This window comes from Rhea americana, unplaced genomic scaffold (assembly GCF_003343005.1).
Source record: "Rhea americana isolate MKP2758 unplaced genomic scaffold, rheAme1 scaffold_160, whole genome shotgun sequence".
In the NCBI taxonomy this organism is placed as follows: domain Eukaryota; kingdom Metazoa; phylum Chordata; class Aves; order Rheiformes; family Rheidae; genus Rhea; species Rhea americana.
Window position 1 is genome coordinate 42935 of NW_028185706.1, and position 18225 is coordinate 61159.

Sequence of the window (18225 nt, forward strand, 5' to 3'; positions counted from 1 at the left end):
CTAAATTTTCAAGAGTTTTGTTTTTTTTTGTTGACTGATCGCTTTAACCCGCTGCACACAGTATTCTGAAAATAAAAGAGTTCCAGTGTATTCTTCTACTTTAAGTCTGATGTTTTCTGCCAGAAGCAACACTGTACAGAAAGGTGCTATGATATGGTATGTTGGTGCCCTCCAGTCTRAACATATCAACCCAGATTACTGATTTTTTTTCACCTAAATACCAGATAAATATTCCCATTTACAGTAAGCAACTGCCCAGAGAGAAGTCTAAAAGAGAATAGAAACCAGGGATTTTTAATTCTTTACAGTCATAAAATTTGGCTACTTTTTCTACAAACTGATGCAATCCACTGCTGACCTTTCTCTCCTAGGTAGAGTTTTAAGAAACAAATAGTATGTGGACAGGAATCATAAAGTACAGAAGAGCCATGGTATTGGTCTAAGTCACCTGAAACTTGTAGCATAAGATCTTCTATTATCTTGAAGACAGAATTAACCTATAGTTATACTGTAAGAGTTTATATGGGACCCTATTTTGTAACTCCCCATCTAATTCTGAAAAAGAGTTTACCAACAAGATAAGAGCACACAAAAGACAAAATGCTCATATATTTGCTGCAGAACTGAAAGCGACAGAAAATGCAAGAGCATCGTTCACATATTCCAAGCCCTCATTTCTACCTAAAGTTGGTGGTTTTTATGTACCCCATTCTTTTGCACAATATTGGCATGCACATTTTCTGTGCATTAAGTAGATAGATATTCTAATATCTAATCTAGATATTCTAATTTCCAGATACATAGGTAAAAGTGATAGACACTTAGACTATAAACTGTGATAAAATATAATGCTCTTAAAAATGTGTTAGCCTTTAGATCCTAAGACATGAGACAGATGTGAGGCTGAGACATGAGTTAAGCTTCTTTKGTTATTTTCCCATTGTACCAGCTGGATTAGATTCTGCAGTGCTGTAAGATAGGATGTAGAGGGATGAAGGAAGAGGTTCGGAGTTCTGACATACCCTTAGAGAATGCTTGAAGAAAGAAGTATAAAAGTGAAGAGGTTCCACAAATCATTATGAGGAAAAGAATTATATAATACTACATCAACAAACATATAGTTTGTAATTACGCAGTACGTATTTATAAGATAGACTGTAGAGATGGTTAACATTGTTCCATGTATGTGAAGAGAAAAGACAAAGGCAAAATGATACTTCCTTGAATAGCTTTGGAGAAGTCTGGAATTGTGTGAGAACATACATTTTTGCACTTAGGCCAATTTAAACTCAGTTGGCAATAGAAAGCCACCTTAACTTAAAAGGAAAGTCTCCCTTGCTCTGCTAGATGAGTGCAATTTGAAGACTGAATTTTATTTGTCTTGCACTTGTACTGTTCGGTTCAGAAGAAACTGGCTTCTCCTTGGKGAAGATGAGCAAGATGCTGTCCCAAAGGAGAAAAAAAGGGGAGAGGGGTTAAGAAAAAAGATAGAAAACAGAAAAAAAATAGGCAGTGTGTTTGTTAGGGTAAAGAACTTTAGTATTTTCTACTTTAGAGATTTAATATGTTGAGAGTGACTCTTTGATTTCCTCCAGTTCTGTTCCAGTAAAATAGAATCACTTTGTCTAGGTAGAAATCATAATTCTAAGCAAGCTGCTTCTTGGTACCACTAGGACTGATACGATGATTTTATGTAACTATTTCAACTCACRTTATTATGAACTTTCCTGTGTCTTCTGGATCTCAGATTAATTCCAGAATCCAATATTGTCCACATCACTAACTGAAATATTGTGAAACTGCACATTATTGTATCTGAGAAGGGTATTGAGATCATGATTCATGCTACTAGTACTTCACAGTCCGATTATTGTAATGCATTTTATTTCAATCTTCCTATCTCTCTTGAGAGTCACCAGCAAATGGTCCAGAACTTAACAGTTAGACTTCTTTTCTATTAGAGTTGTCACTAGAATAGCTCTTGAATTCTTTATAAGCTTTGCTGATGTGATCTAGAATAAAAGCCTGCTTTTGACCTTCAAGCTTTGATAAAGCCTTGTTCCAGCTTATTTTTTGACCTTTCTGTCTCTTTGTGTTCCCTGCCCTCTCCTTGGATCATCAGCCAAGCTGTCGTTTCTCAGTCTCCACTTGTCACTTTGGGGTGATGGTTACAAGCGTATTGATGCAGTAGCAACTTCACAGCCCAGCAAGCTCCACCTTATTAAATTGGTTGTAATTTGAACTCTGAAACAAGATAGTGTCTTGTGTAATTAAATCTAAATACATTTTTGTGGTATTTAGTTAATGGTGTATTGCCTTTATTTCTTCTTACGTGTTGTCCCAGGGTGTCATATGTATAATTAAAACAAGGTATATACTGTAACATAGTATGATTATAAGCACATTGATGTGAAATGAAAAAGTGCAATTAGCAACAGTATTTTCTGTATTATTCCTAAAAGTTTTTACAGTATTTTATGCTTCTCCCTAGTTAATACTGTATGAGTAATCCAGGTAAATTTGAAAGAAGACTATTATGTGAACTGTTTCATATTGGAAACATCAGAGCTTTGTATTTCCACAGTCTTAGTTTTCCATAGCTTTTGCTTCATAGTTTGCAAATACTCACTTTTGGTTGCAACTTGCTTGCTTATAAAAAGCAAAGTAAAAGAAGTACAACTTTAGTAGCCTATATTTAGTGGCCTGATTTCAGCCTTTTCCAAATCAGCATGAATCTAGCATAATTCTAATGTTCTAATTCTAGCAGTATAAAACTCACAAAAGATCAAATTTAGGTACCCAGAACTGAGTGCAGAGTGTATCTCTCTTCTGGATAAGAAACAATTTTTTTTTAAGCTCTTATTTGAAATGTAAAAGGATTTCCTTTGATAATATTTGGGAGATGATAATAGATATTGTATGTTTAATGCAACAGAGTAGCTGTCCTGTTTTTATTCTTTTTTCTACACATTCACCTCTTCTTGAGCAGAAATAAAAGGTTCAAGGCTTGTCAGCATCAGTTTATAGATAGCTGTTTAAAAATAATGAGATATTGGGTATTGTAAGGCTCAGGGCTGTCTTGCCAGACTCATTTATTTCCATTCACCTTTTGTCAGAATTGCAGACAGAAGACATTCAATTAAAACTTGTCACTTGTTGCATTTGACCTAATTTGTATTTGTGAGTGTCACAGATTAGGATACTCAGCTTCATACGGAACCTTAAAAAATGTAAAGCAATAGTAATATTCTGACCATTTTATGCCACATTTTCTTCATGTGCACCTAATTGTTTATGGGCCATTCTTCACTGGAAGTCACTTGTACTAAGGAAATAATAGAATTTATTTACACAAAATCTCATTTGCATGGGAAAACTAAGTGGATTTTATGCATGTTCTTTTATGTTTTAATGCATAAATGACAATGCACAAAAATTCAGCATGTAGATGATTAGTTCATGCAAAGTTAATGTTCCTTTCAAGAAAGGTTGAGTACTGAGCTGTGTAAGTAACACATTTATCAGGTCTTTTGTCAAACTCAAAAAAAAATCCTCTGAGCTGTAGCCRAAGTGAATTTTTTTCAGTTCTTTTAGGAAAGTCCAGCCTGCTCATCCCTTTCCCCCAGGAAAAAAGGAATCTGCCAAAACGTTACTTGTATTTGATCTTCTAGAAACAGTTTTAAGTTTTTAAACATGGGCAAATTCTGAAATGAAACATTGGTTTGAAACAACATTCTAAACAATGAATATTTTTCTCCTTTTATTTTCCCTCCAGGAAAATTTGCTAAATATTTTCAGTTGACCCAAAACCTTTTCTATTTTCTTCTTAATTAATAAAAATGTTTGTCCCAGATCTTTGTGAGAGTCCAGCGAAGTGTTGTCCTCTGAGAAACTGAGGAGCAGATAAACTAAGCAACTTACCCATAGTCACAGAGCAAGTTAGATATCAAAGTAATAAGCATTAAGTGCTGTCTTTCATTCCATAACAGGAACAGGTTCCTAAACTAAGTTGTTTTGTAAGCACCTCTTGAGAATAGCCAGTTTTATCCCATGCTAACAAATACATTCTTTCTGACTGCATATAAAGTAGGAGGATGGCTTTTAGACTTCTTGTGCTACACTAAATAATGTGTTTAATAGTGCAGATGGCTATCGGAAGACAAAACACTGAAGCCTTCCCCTTGCTAATTGTTAATTCAGCTGTAGATGAAGAAAGCTTTAATGTGAGCCACAGCTTTTATCTTCTTTGATGACTTAGGACACAGTTTTCAAAAAATGGAATGGAAATGCCTAATGGAATGCACTTTACATCGCTGGCTGATTTTTTACCTGCCCATGGTATTGTCCATATATACTATGTAAACTGATTTCAAAAGCTCTCTGGTATCCTTATCATTCAGCACATGAAACAAATATACAGATCCCAAAGAAAAGATAGCTCATATTATCCTTTTTCTTCACGCTGTGTTATTTCCTGCATGTTTCTACCATGTTGTGAAAGGTCTGTTGCGGCTTAAAGGACTTGTGTGCAAGTGTTTTTTCCACTGCAAATCTTTTAAACTTTAGGTTTAATGCAGTGGCCTCACACTTCTCAAATCCCAAATTACAGAGATTAACGAATTGTCTGAAGAGTAACTAGGTGACCGTGTGCTCTTATCTCCAAATGCATTCTGACTGTGCTCATGGAGGAAAAATCAACTGTTTTTCCCATTTGGTCAGAATAAATGCAAAACCCTGTGTTTATAACATTCTCCCAAGCTTACCCAGCAATCTTATAAATATGCACAGTGTGTTCAGGTCGAAGTGGCACACTCTATCAAGATGTTGTCCCAAAGGAGAACCACATCAGAATCTGCCATTAAAATTCCTTTTGCTGTTTCTGATTTTGCTGTTAATCTGTTTTTTTCTCTGCTACTGATGTTTCTCTAGAGCTCAGAAAGATGCAGTTATTTCAGTATCCATTCTTTTTGCTCTCCYGATAACATTTTAAGACAATGCTAGGAATCTTACAGACCATCCGTAGTAAAGTGGAGCTTTACCCAGTTACATAGCTCGAAAAATGAGTTGAGAGTCTAGTTAAGTGTATACAGAATGCTGCACTGGAGATGGAGCTTACCAGAATGTAGAACAAGCCGTTTGCCATATTTCTCTTGTCTTACGAAGGGGAGATGGAAGGGAATGCAGGCTGAAAGTTCCTAGGGAACTTAACACTGTGGGTTTGGTTCTGGTCTCATGCCTGCTCTTCACTGATATGTTTTCCTTGTCAGGAAGAGAGAGTTTGATGTATTTAGATCTCAGTTCATATTTAAATGAATTAGATTTTTTTTTTCACACAGTATAAAGCTATCCTTGATTACAGGTAGTTAGTAAATTCTCATAGACAGTCTGGCACTGGTAGGTCTGGAAGAGGATTTGAAGGAAGTTAACCTGCCAATTTCTTGTAGATACAGAGCTCCATGGAAAGAACCAGGATGTTAGTGGGAGAAAAGAACACTTGAACACTGAAGACCAGTATCCATGGTAGGAAGGAGGGAATGGAAAAGTGGAGGAAAGTTATGTTATAAAGGAATAAATGGCACACTTTGCATCTGCATATATGGCTTGGATCTGTGTGGAGAAGAAGTAGTTAAATATGATTATCATGCTGGAGACCCTAATGACAGAATTATATATTGGGACAAGGGCAATTTTTTTGATTATATAGCAGCAGTTACAGTGGGGTACCTGTCCCATGCCAGGGCCTCTCGGCAGTGTGAGAAAAGGCGTACTAAACAGGACAATAATTTGCAGCAGTGATAGTAACGGAGGAACAGATGAGGAAAAATGGAGCAAATGGAGAGTTCAGATTTGTCTGTGCTAAGTTTCTTTAGGTTGAAATACCGGAGGGTAGCTCACTTTGTAGATCAGCCCTAGTTTTCAGTTATTTCTTTGCAAGACTGTATGTCATCTTCAGAGTGAGGGGCCAATATAATTTTATGYTGGCAAGCTTTTGATAGAAAGTCATGCAAAGATTGTGTGAAGAATCAGGAAGTGAACATTGTTTTATTGAAGCTAGTGTTGTAACTATGAGACCATTTTTTTTCCTTAAGGCCAGCTAGAGAGACTCTGCAGTTGTGTTAGTATGTGTAATTACCTTCTTTAAAAAAAGTAGTTATTGATTTACATAGTTTTCACATCTCCATATATTACAGTTCCAGTCTAATCCATATCTTCTGAGCTTTTTAAGTCCTGATTTCCCATCACTTTTGAACGGATGAGTTCAAATGAGTTGCACTTGTAAGATGCAAAGCGAATGTGTTGCAGCCTTGACCACTGAAGTCATGTTATGATCGGTAGCAGGCTTGTTCTTTGTATTTGTGCTGCAGTAAGACTCCCTGAGGACACCACAGTTTTTCTTACTTGGAGTTTCGTTTTTGTTTTTCTGTTGAAGAATTCACAAAATGAAATGCAGTGTTGGGGAACGTGCTTGCTTGACTTGAGGGGAGCTTTGCTCGGTTACAGTAATGGATAATTAGACCCTAACCAACTGTAATGATAATACCTACAGTGCAGTTCAACCAGTGATCTGAGTGGGATGGATATCTTCCTCTTCAYTTTTGGTTTATGGTTGGGGACAGTGACAAGGGTGAGTGGACCAAGTTGCCAAAAACAAATAAGTGGAAATGTATGCGTATACACAGGAACCTCTGTATTTCAGTTTGCTACCCTCCAAACTCCAATAAGTTTTCACCAGATGTCAGTCTGGCATACTTTCTTAATTCTTGGGTAGAATTTTGCTTTATGTTTACTCTTGGGAAATAAAATGCCATTCAAGGTATGTGAGATTATCAGAAATTGATTCCAATATATTTACTTTGTGGTAGTATTTGGAGAGATGAAAGCTTATAAGCTAGAATGGTAAACTTTGTATCAGTTTTAAGAAAAGGCTTATAAACTTGCGGTTTATATTCTGTTGGTATTATGTTATTAAAATAATTTTTGCATTAGAATTTGAACTAATTATATAACAGATTTATGTAATTTTAAGATAGGTGGTACCATTATTCACTAGTAAGTAGAACTGTAAAATTTGTAATTTAAAAATATAGCTATACTTACAAGTAGATATATATACATATATATATATATATGTATGTATGTAAGCACATGGATCTTTGTATAATTTTGCTATTATGACATCTGTCGGTATTTCCTTTCCACTGAATATGTGAATGTCTTGAATGTGTGTCTCAGCAAAAGCAAAGGAGGTAAAAAATTGTTCGTCTTGGTAGATTTATATTATTTTAATTTAAGCTTCAGTTCCATTACTTTTTGATTAAACATACTTCTGTCTGATGCTATCCATCTTTTATCACTATGAAATCTGTTCCCAAGCAGGAAGAAGGATGACATCTGAATTATGCAGAAATAATTTTCTATCTATTTTTCTTCAAATGCTGGGCCGTCTTTTTCATAATCCCACCAATCTCACGTATGCCTTGTTCTAACCCTCTGCCTTTTGCTGAATATTCAACTATCAGATCTTGATCTCTTGCTGTATGGTTTCATGGAAGTGTGTTGTCCTGAATGCCATTTTCTTTGGGTAGAGCTGAAACGCCATGATTCAAGAATAGAGGTCACCGAGTTATCATTAACTCTGAGCAGTTTTTAACTAATAGTTTTTAAATATATTGTTGTAGATAATGCATTTCTAAATACAACTTTAAAAACAAACAAATATACCCATTCTCTGTTGATTTAATCACTGTGAAATTATACCAAATTGCTTAGACCACAGATCAGTCAGAGGTGCGGTAGGGAATGTAGGTAAATACCATAAGTAAGGAATTTTCATTCATAGTTGCAAACTGACCTCTTTGGATATATGGTTGATTAGTTTTATTATTTATATGATGTGATTCACAAAAGTGTGTTCGTACAATACAGTGAGAGATGTACGTGTGTTTGAGAGAAGAAAATACAGTATTTACACTACAATGAATGAAGTTTCACTATTCAATACAGATGATTACTATCCAATTTCCTGGTGAGCAAAAGTAGTGAATGTTCTCATATATAATGCACTGTTTTACAGTTACATTGGTTGTGACCTGACGCCAAATAACTTCCATGTTATTAACCTTTGCAGATATGAACAGTCCATTTAGGCAAATGAGACCGCCATCCATGCAAAACATCCACTTTGAGTAGAAGAGGCCAAAATCAGATCTTTAAACTACCATATTCCTTGAGTCAGTTAGAGTGTTCCTGTGTGTTAGATTCGTGCAAATGCTAAGAACAGCAGATATAACAAGAAAAGAAAAAATCAAAAAATAAAAAAGAAATAGAAATGAAAACCAAAAAAAGACTTGCCCTTCAAATTTTGGCTTTTTGTTTTCTGTCAACCCAGTCAATCCTCTTCCTTCTTTTGTTTGAAGGAAGAATGAGAGACCTTTCCTGACAGTTATACTGTGCTGCCAGGGCAGGTTCATGGGCAACACATAAATCCCTATTCTTCATGCTTTACTCATAAACTGTAGCTTCTCTTAATGGTGGCTTGTATGCATTCCAGAAGCCAATTCTGGAGGTATTTCCTGAGTGGAAGAGAACAGGGGGATGGTATAATAATGGCAATGGAAAATAAATAGAAGGAAGAGATCTAAAGTAGAAAATGAAAAGAGAAGTGAGAAAGTGAACTATAATATATTGCTCTTATGAATCATTGCTGCATGTTTCTTTGCTTGTAGTATAGTTAAGTCCATGTCATCAGGGACATACTTTGCACTCGAGATCCTGTTGCTCTGCTATGTGCTGAGATTTTCAACTTCAATGATATGCTACTGCTTGGTTATACTGATATTCTTGCTAGTTGTCCAGAAATCTGTCTCAGAGGAAATAAAGAAGGAAACAAAAACACTTAATTGTTTTATAGGACCTATCATCCTTTCTTTCCCCTCCTTTTTTAATTTTCTCTATGAGAGCAGCCTGTTTCAAAAAGGTGGGCTCCTATGTATCTATACAGTACAGGTATTAGAATACTTTATTAGAGCAATGAGCAATTTGGAGGTAGAATGCGCATGTTAATTCATCATTGCTGATATCTATGTGAAYGCCCATACAATTTGTTTCAAACCCCTATGAATTATTTCGGGTCTTTAAACCACATATATGTTGTTATTTAACTAAGGGTCATTTTTTGTGTTCTCTGGTAATGTAAATTAAAGCATTGCTTTTGACTATATCTCAACTGTATTCAACACTAATTGTTTATGAAGTTCTTATTCTCTGTACTTTTCTGCTCATGATGATAGCCTTGCATATCCATGGTGTTTACTACAGCTTTGAAGAGGATCTTGCTTCTGCTAAAGAAGACTTCAGATCAAACTCTTTTCAAACAAAAACTAAACTCACTAGCTGTTATTAATGTTATGTTAAAATAAAAAAGTTTTTAAATGAACAGGAAATGTTCATTTAGTGAAAGAACATTAAGTGAACTTAATGTTGCATGTCTAAAAATCTAAATAGCTTGCAAATACTTTTAGTACTGTTTACTATTGTTTTTTAAAATTATTATTTTGAAATAAACATACATTTAAGTAAATATGGGAAGGCAAGAGATAGAAGATGTTTGCTGAAAAGCATCCTTAACATATATTTAATTCCGTATTTGTTTATTTTTCCCAATATAGGTGTCCGCCTAGACAGAGTACGTGGAGGTCGCCAGAAGTACAAACGCAGAATAGATGCAGAGAATAGCCCATACCTGAACCCTCAGCTAGTTCAGCCAGCAAAAAAGCCATGTAAGTACATCAGATGTATCATCTTTTCTTGGAATACAAGACATGGAATCCTGGTCCTGTTCACTAAGTTCCTCTAACTGAGGCAGAGATTTGGTTGGAAGATGCTACCATGAGCACATTTAGCTATAAGCATACTTTGTTTTAAATACGCTCATCCTTTCTCAGGCAGAGTTAAACAAGAAATATTTTTGCAGGTGGAGGTGTGTAAATGCATGGGCTATGCAGTGCAAATTTTACATTTACAGGTTAACTTTATTTTTATTGGTATATAAAATGGTTCACCCTGTGATCATTAGTTCATTGGAGCTTCTAGTTTCAGATTTCACAAGAAAGTGATTTTTGTAGTTTTCACTAACTAAATGAGTTTGACTGCTCAGCCTCCCAATGAAAATACATTAAGAGCCTCATTAATTTATACCTATACAAGGTTAATACACTACCWAGCATTAGATTAAAACAGCAATATGCCACGCTAATAACAAGCATAGATTGGTAGTTCTGGCTCTGATACCTTTATAAGCATTATGAGTTTTTTTATTTGGCTTTTTTTAATAATGTCCTTGATTATATCTTGCCAGGCTGAAATTAAAAGAGAGAGATAGAGAGCTGATCATCTCATTGCTAAAATACAAGTTCCATCCTCTTTGCGATTAACTAAAAATAGTTAGGGGTTTTGCTCTGCAGCTTATATAAACTCAAGCAGCGACTGTACTAATTCCATGAAGTAAATTTAATAGCATTATAGCTGTAGTGCAAGAGCCTAGTGTGTTACCCTGCAAAGGCATAGACTCCTTAGCAAGTGCTTGTAAACTCATCCAAATTCAAAGTAGAATTCGCATATCCTGTCAAAAAGGTTAATTTGCTATTAAAACAGAGGAATAAGGAAGTGAGGGAAAATTCCTCCTTCTCTCCCTTTCCCTCTGCTCACTACATCTCGGACAGAAAAAGCAACGCATATGACAGTTTGGGGTTCTTGACAGTACCTGGCTGTACGGAAACTGGAATCTGTTCCAGTTCGTGTTCCCCAGTAGGGGACAGTGCTGTGTACAATACGTTTGAGCATATGGGGAGCTGGAGAGCACATAAACAGTCTTTGAACTGTAAGTGAAAGGGCATTCTAGCTATGTCAAAGAAAAAACAGCCAGTTTTTACATAAAATTAAGGCTTAAGTGAACATATGGCGTAGTTTCCTTTTGCCTTTCCAAAAAACATTATGCTGATTATATTCCTTCAATTGTCCAATCTGGCATCTTCTGCTCAGCCTGCATAAGCTGTTGTACCGTTCTGTACATACAATCTACACTAAGCAGATTTTGCACATTATAATAAAAACTTTCTGATAATACAATAAAATTTAATAAACTAATGCTTAATTTCATTAGAGGTTTAGTTTTCCTGGGTGCACAGATTGTCAATTTTTCATTTACTTGATATTGTCATTGAGTTGAAATGTTGCGAGCCTAACACACCAAAAAGCCACAACCAAACAGGCAAAAATAAAAGAACCCAAGCCTTTTAATATGGACAGAGGTTAACACTGTTGCACTGAAATACAAGAATCTCTCTATAAACCCGAGATTACTGCAAAGTAGTGTGTTGCATTACCTTTAAGAAGATAACTACACCGATTTCTCTAAGCTACATTTGTCTGAGATAAACTAACCTCCTTATAAATGATTACTCATTATCTAAATTCCTCCCTTAATTTTCTGTAGCTACTCCAATTAAAAATATTTTTTCTAATAAACATTTGTAAAACTTAATTTTTAGATCCTGTCAGATAAGTGTCCAGAAGCAGTTGAATCAGTTTTGTGTAGAAGTAGCCTGGGAGATTTTCTGGACCCTGACTGATAGTTTGTGTATAACAAAGGCAGAAGAATGAAAATTGGGTTCTATTGATTCTAATTAGGGAAACATTAAATAAGATTTACCAAGAAACAGTGCTCATGGCTATTCAATTTTCTGAGTGATGGGGCTTTCTGAGTACATTTAGAATTTTCCTATGCTGTATACTAGCATATGCTCCAAAACGTGTAGCCTTTTTTCCCTATAGTGAAAGAACTGACAATTTGAGGATATTTCCTAGATGTACTTCTGGTCTCCATAATAATTTCCCAGCTTCACCATAGATTCTAATAGCCTGCCTGTAAATCGTGTTTAATTGTGAAAATAAAACAATTTTTGATTTTGTGAATCATAAATCAAAATACATAGTATTCCTGAATCATCTGCAAAAAGTCTGTGATGAGGTACCTTATAAAAAAGGGAATAAGGCTTTTTTGGCTATTTCTTCTGTCTGTTAGCAGGGAGAAATCAGAACTTGGGGATGTGAGTGGTTCTTCATTTGTTTATCATAGGATAAAAAAGCTTAAGTCCTCATCTATGTGTGTTTTGATATTAAGAAAATCTACTTTCTTTATCCCATTTTTCAATACCTACAAAATACTGGAGTTTTGGAGGAAGCAATGGTATCTGTTTTCACTCAGAAATATGAAATTTTCTATCTTAAATTAAAAATAGTATCAAAGACTTTAAAAAATAAAAAAGTATGAGCAAAGGCTGTTTGCGAATATAAGTTAAAAGTACCATCTGTCATCTTTAAATCAGAATAGAATTCCCCATTAATCAGTGTGATAATCAGTAGAATATTGAGATCAAGAATTATTCAATTGGCATAGTTCCTACAGTTCATATAAAACATGACCGTATCCCCTTGTAATAAAACACACTTGATGTGATGGTTTCCAGTTGGCTCTTGCACTTATTTTATGAAGGACTAACATATATCACAACCTCTGACACACAGATTTGGAATAAGGCAAAAATTCTAGAGATGATAGATCAGAATCAAGGAGTCCATGTCACAAAAGAGCTGTAAAGTAGCAGGTATCAGAAGCAAGTGAGTATATTATGGAAATCTGTCTTGGGCTGGAAGGGAGCCCGTGCCGCGCTCCYGGGCAACTCAGAGCCCTCTCTGCTCCCACGGTGGTTCCCGGAGGTGAGGGCGCTGTCCTCTGTCCTGGGACTTGCACGTGGAAGGGGACAGTAATAACGATTCATTCCTTCTCTGCAGTCAGAGAATATTTAGCACCTTTTCCCAATTGGTTCCTGTTTATATCAACTTTTCACCCTAAGGAAGGGAAAAGGATTAGTGTAAATTCACTAAAGGGCGCTTATTTGGACTTTAAATTCCGGTGGTGCGTTTGTGGCATTCCATGACAAAACAYGTGTCGGCAGGAAGTATAATACTACACACTTTTTTAGGAGCCTCAGTGAATTAGTCCTTTCTCCGTCTTTCACACTGAGTTCTCAGAGCAGCAAATCATATTTCTAGTGTGCCTCTGTGTCGATATAATGCTCATTTTATGTTTATCCTACGTATATAGTGCAGAGTAGCAAACCTGTGCAGTAAATGTTCCAGGATTTTTTACTCTTCTTTTTTCACTTTTCATTATAACTTAATTGATTATTCCAGATAGACTTCTCACAATCCATCTGAATGAAAAAGTAAATATTAAACATATAAGTTAAAATGTTATATCAATAGAAATAACAAGCATGTGAATATGATAAAATATCACTCTCTGCACAAAACCGTTTTTTTCAGATAGGAGCTCCATCTGTTGTTACACTCTTTTATTGATTTTAATAGCTATTCCTGACTGGAAATGAGAGGAGACCCTTACTGCATTTTTATACTTCATGAAGCTAGTTTTATACATGATTCTAAATGAGTGTGTTTCACAGAAGAACAAATATATGACAGGACCCCTTTTTTCTTACTGGATAGGCTCGAAGAGTACAGATTTATTGTTAACATTTTACAGGCAGGGTACATGTAATATAAGATATATGGGATGATAAGCACTGAGAAAGTCCTGAGACCATTCTGTTAGGACAGTTTAACAGTGACATCTGAGGCAGAGAATGGCAGTTGGAGTCACTGTCAGAAGTTACAGATTTCAGTGATTCGCTAATTGCTTGTGCTATTTACATGGTCAAAAACTGTATCTGCTTTTTTTGTTTTACAAGTAATTAAAGAAAAGCAAAACTCTTCTGTCTGTGCAGTTAAAACTACATTACAATGCATGAAGATTTTTCTGTAAAGATTTTATTCCAATATTAAGATGTGATCATGTATTTCTATATTCCATGAAATTTATTTTCTTAAAAGCATAATATCTGAGTATTGCTCTGTGCATGATAAATGTTTTTAATGGATCGAATTTGTCTGCTGTAACTGCTTGTAGAAACCAATAGTGTTACAGGAAGATYGAAGTAAGTCCCGTATCTTCAGAGAAATTCTTGTGCACCTTGAAATGTGAGGCAACTGTAGAGTGATGTTACTGGTGATCTTGTAMTGTTCTGGACCATTTTTACAGATAACAAGATTGTCTCCCACTTGCTGGTGGCTGAACCAGAGAAGATCTATGCTATGCCTGACCCCACTGTTCCAGACAGTGACATCAAAGCGCTTACCACTCTCTGTGACCTGGCAGACAGAGAGCTGGTGGTGATCATTGGATGGGCCAAGCATATTCCAGGTACGTACGGTATTTATTGCAAATAAATGACGTACTGAAATCACCGTATGGATTATTATCTTGTGGTAACAAAAATGATTTGTTCTCTCATTACAATGTGTAAAGGTTTCTTAAGGCTGTGGATTATTCACAGGCCATAGGTTAGATGATAATATTCTTACCTTGGAAACAATATTATTCTTGCTATGCTTGTTACTGTGTTAATAAGTTTTACATACTGCTCACTAAATCAATTTCTTTTATTAAGATAAACCTACATTTCTGTCCAGAGCATTAGCCTGGTATGAAGGGTAGTAAGCTATCTTAAACACTCCTTTGTACTCCTCTGATTTAGCAGTAGCTGAACATAAGATAGCTCCTCTGTTCCATAAGGCACTAATTTAGACTGACTATAGAGGAACCAAAAATTCAGTATTTTGGCATGACACAGAGGAATTGTTCTCTCCATTGACTGAACTAGTATGAGAACTCTGTTGTATCAGCAGTTCAGGAGAAAGAACTGAATTCTACCTACRGGTCTGTGCCTGCAATTTAATAGTTCCTTGGTCTGCATGAAGTGGACTGGGGTCTATGTCACGTAAATGTGTTACTAAAATYAAAGGTAACTGGCACCCTTGTTAACAAGAAAAGCAGGAGGTCATCAACAGTAGTCTCTCAGAAGAGAGGAACAGAAGGTGAGTGATTTCTTCAGATGACATTTGAAGTATGAGCTCTTTCCCGCAGTGCTGGGGTATTTGTATTTGSTCTGTGGGCTAATACATAAGCTTGTAGACAGAGTTTTCAGTCTTGCCTTTCACAAATGGTAAAGTTGCACAAAAAAGTTTGGAGTTCTTATTGTTTTTTAAGGTATTTTTCTAGTCTAGCACATGAGCGGGCATGTTTATGCAGTTTTGTAAGCTTGTTAGTTTTCTAATTTYCATAGTGGAGAGTCACCAAATGTAAGAATTGATATCCTTTAGTTCCTCTGAGTAATTTAACATCGTTATTTAAGATGTGATTTTGGGATGCCTCAGTATTAATCAATACTCCAGGCAGTCTATTTGTCAAAGTTAAAAAATATGTTTTATTTCTAGCATCAAAAGAAATTGCATTATTAGTCTTCTACTGTTACTGTAAACAACACAGCTGAAACAGCCTGAGCACTGAATCTTTTTTATTCTTCAAACAGAAAGCGTACTGTCTATATTCCAGTCTTTCACTTTGTTGCTAGAATTCTTGGGCATTTAGTATTGTACAAACATTAACTTTAGGTAAGAATTGCATCTTCCTGTTTCTTTACATTTTTCTAAGCAGTACAAGCCCCCACTTCTTACAGTAGGTGCTTCTGAGTCATTGTTGATAAATACAAAAACTACCAAATAATAATATTAAAATAATTTGTATGCTTATGGAAATTTATTTTACTTCAGGGGAGAGACAGCAACCTACAGATTCTAAAACAGTCATTATGCCATGAAGTTGGAATTTAGTTGTTATCTATACCGCAAATGATGTATAAACAAGCTTTGTATCACAAGCAATGTTTTTCTGGTACAGTTAACTTATTTCTGTCTCCTTAAACTAGTTTGTCTTTATGCTTTGAATGCTACAGTAATTTCTTTAATCAAATTGATGGAAGTCCCTCTCCCAGCCCACACTGAAACCAATTTATTGGTCATGATACGCCAGCTATGTTGCTAACAGTCGTAACGAACTGTCAGGCAATATCGCAGTGAAGCTAATTTGAAGTCATTAGGTGTGCAGCGTTCAGGCAACAATTTGTTACAGTGGTTAGGAACACAGCTGACATTTCTGAATGGCTTTGTTCAGAGCAGTTCTAGATGAGCCCAAGCAAATTGTAAACTAATTTAAACATCACTCTATATTATACTAGCTACTTTGTCTTACACTGGTTGCTAATAAAGCACCCCAAATTAAGTCAAAATGAGTTAAATAGGTGAGTTTGCATTTCATCTTTGGAAGATACCTACCTTGGTTAGTTTAACCAAGATAGAGTAGTGCTCAGAGAAGTTGGTCGCACTCCACAGTGGTTGCAGAGGAGCTTTTATCAGTTTGATTTGGGAATATGTTGCACAGCTTGGATTTGGCTGGGGCGAAGGGAGTGGGAAGAGCAGAGGAATGGGACTGAGCAGTCTATAAAATGATTCAGTGGCTCTGGCTAATGTGAAAAAGCTACTGGATGCCATGAAGTGGCACTGAAAATTTAAAGCATCCAATCTGAAGAACATTCCTGTCATGGGGCAGCCCTGTATTACGAGGTAAAATCGAAAGCACACCTGCCATGGTAAAGCTGCAACTTTCTTGACCCCATTTAGGTATAGGAAGACTGAAAAAAGGACTGAACAGGAAACAAGGCAAACCTTTTGTAGCCTTCTGGTAACAGAGGGCAGTGATAAAATCTATGCTGACTGGCTTTGATCACAAAAATCAGAATGCAGAAGGGCTTGACATGCTGAAGGGTAAATGTGAGGAGCATTTGTAGCTTGGTTTTGAGTGATGAAGTACTGCTGAACTTGGACTGCCTAAGATCAGGTGATGTCTTGCACAAAACAACTTGCAGAAAAGCCTGGATTGGTGCTACCTGACCGTTTTCTAAGACAACAGACATTACTGTAGGCACTAATATAGCAKAATGGAAAAGGAGATGAGTTAGAAAAGGGGTACAAGTTGCTTGAAAGTTCTGTGCAGCTTAGTGGGCCAGGTAAATACTTGATGTAAATCTCTTGGGAGTCAGTTAATTATACCAGTAGTGAATTTGTACCTAGCACAGCAAATCAGCCATACCCTTTTCTTTACTATAGTGATTTCACTATAGTAAAGCTTCACTGTAACTAAAGGCCCTCATATATCAGCTGCATAATAACTAATAAAGATCCTGCTATAAAGCATTGTAATTCAAAGTCAAATGTGTATTTGTGGAAGAAAACAAATTTTTTTTTTGCTATTCTAACAGGGAGTACTTTAATGATGTTATCTATAAAAAGGTAATAATACAATATGCATTCTGTCCTGGCCAACCATTTCCCATTGCAGTCATAGCCTAGAAATTGTTTTAAAATTATGCAAAGCTCATATACTTTCATAAAATTATTAGTATTTTTGTGCTATTGGAAACATTTTCAGTCGTTGCTTTTGTTGAACAAAAAGCGGTTGCCATCTACAAAAGGAAATAYTGAAAGAAAAAAATATATAGAAAGACTCTATCAGTAAATAGAATTAGTCTCCTTGCATTAATAAATCAAATAAATGGAAAGTGTGTTGTTATGAAACATGACCATGTCTTATCTTAAGAAGAAAAAGATCACAATGGCATTAGGAAATGCTTGACTTTAGTTGGAGCAGCGTAAGGGCACAAGAACAGATGATGGTGCCCTAATAGCCCTTTTTAAGAATGACAGGGCCCCGCCATTAGCATCCTTTTATATCCTTGGAAATTGCTCATGCCTCGCTTTTCTGGTTCCTATCTGCCTGACTCTTTTTTATTTCTCTTTCAATTTCATCCGCGCTCGGATAAGCGCATGCTAACACAATATGATTGAGCTGTAAAATGGAACGCTGTCGCCTCTAATCTCTTTTATGTAGATACGGAGGTACTTCCACACTCCACTTCATTCGCGCTCCATTGTTGGCCTTTTTCGAATGTGTTGCCGAGTAATGGAGGCTCAGTCAAATATTAGAGCTAGGTTTCACAGGGTGTGATAAGCAGATTATCAGCCCAGCAGTCAGATCTATTGTTGTTCTTTGTGTCAGATTAAAATATTCCTATGTACTGTAACTTCGTTAGCAAAATACTGAAGGTGCTTAGGGAGAGACTGATGCCGTCTCCTGTTTGATGAGACAAAGTCCATATTAACCGACCTAATTAAATTGTAACTATATTTACAGAGCCTCTGCAAGACTTC

The 18225-nt window shown here is 36.0% G+C and overlaps 1 protein-coding gene across 1 annotated transcript in view; it reads left to right on the forward strand.

Annotated features, from left to right (window-relative positions):
* Window positions 1-9668: 9668 nt before the first annotated feature.
* The window catches only part of LOC146598536 (estrogen-related receptor gamma), a gene marked incomplete at its 5' end in the record, with an annotated part of 55365 nt that continues 46808 nt past the window's right edge, over window positions 9669-18225 (forward strand). The window contains 2 exons of the mRNA XM_085300118.1: window positions 9669-9779; window positions 14162-14323. Of these exons, the coding sequence (XP_085156244.1) occupies window positions 9669-9779; window positions 14162-14323 (273 nt within the window). The remainder of the gene's footprint in view (window positions 9780-14161; window positions 14324-18225) is intronic.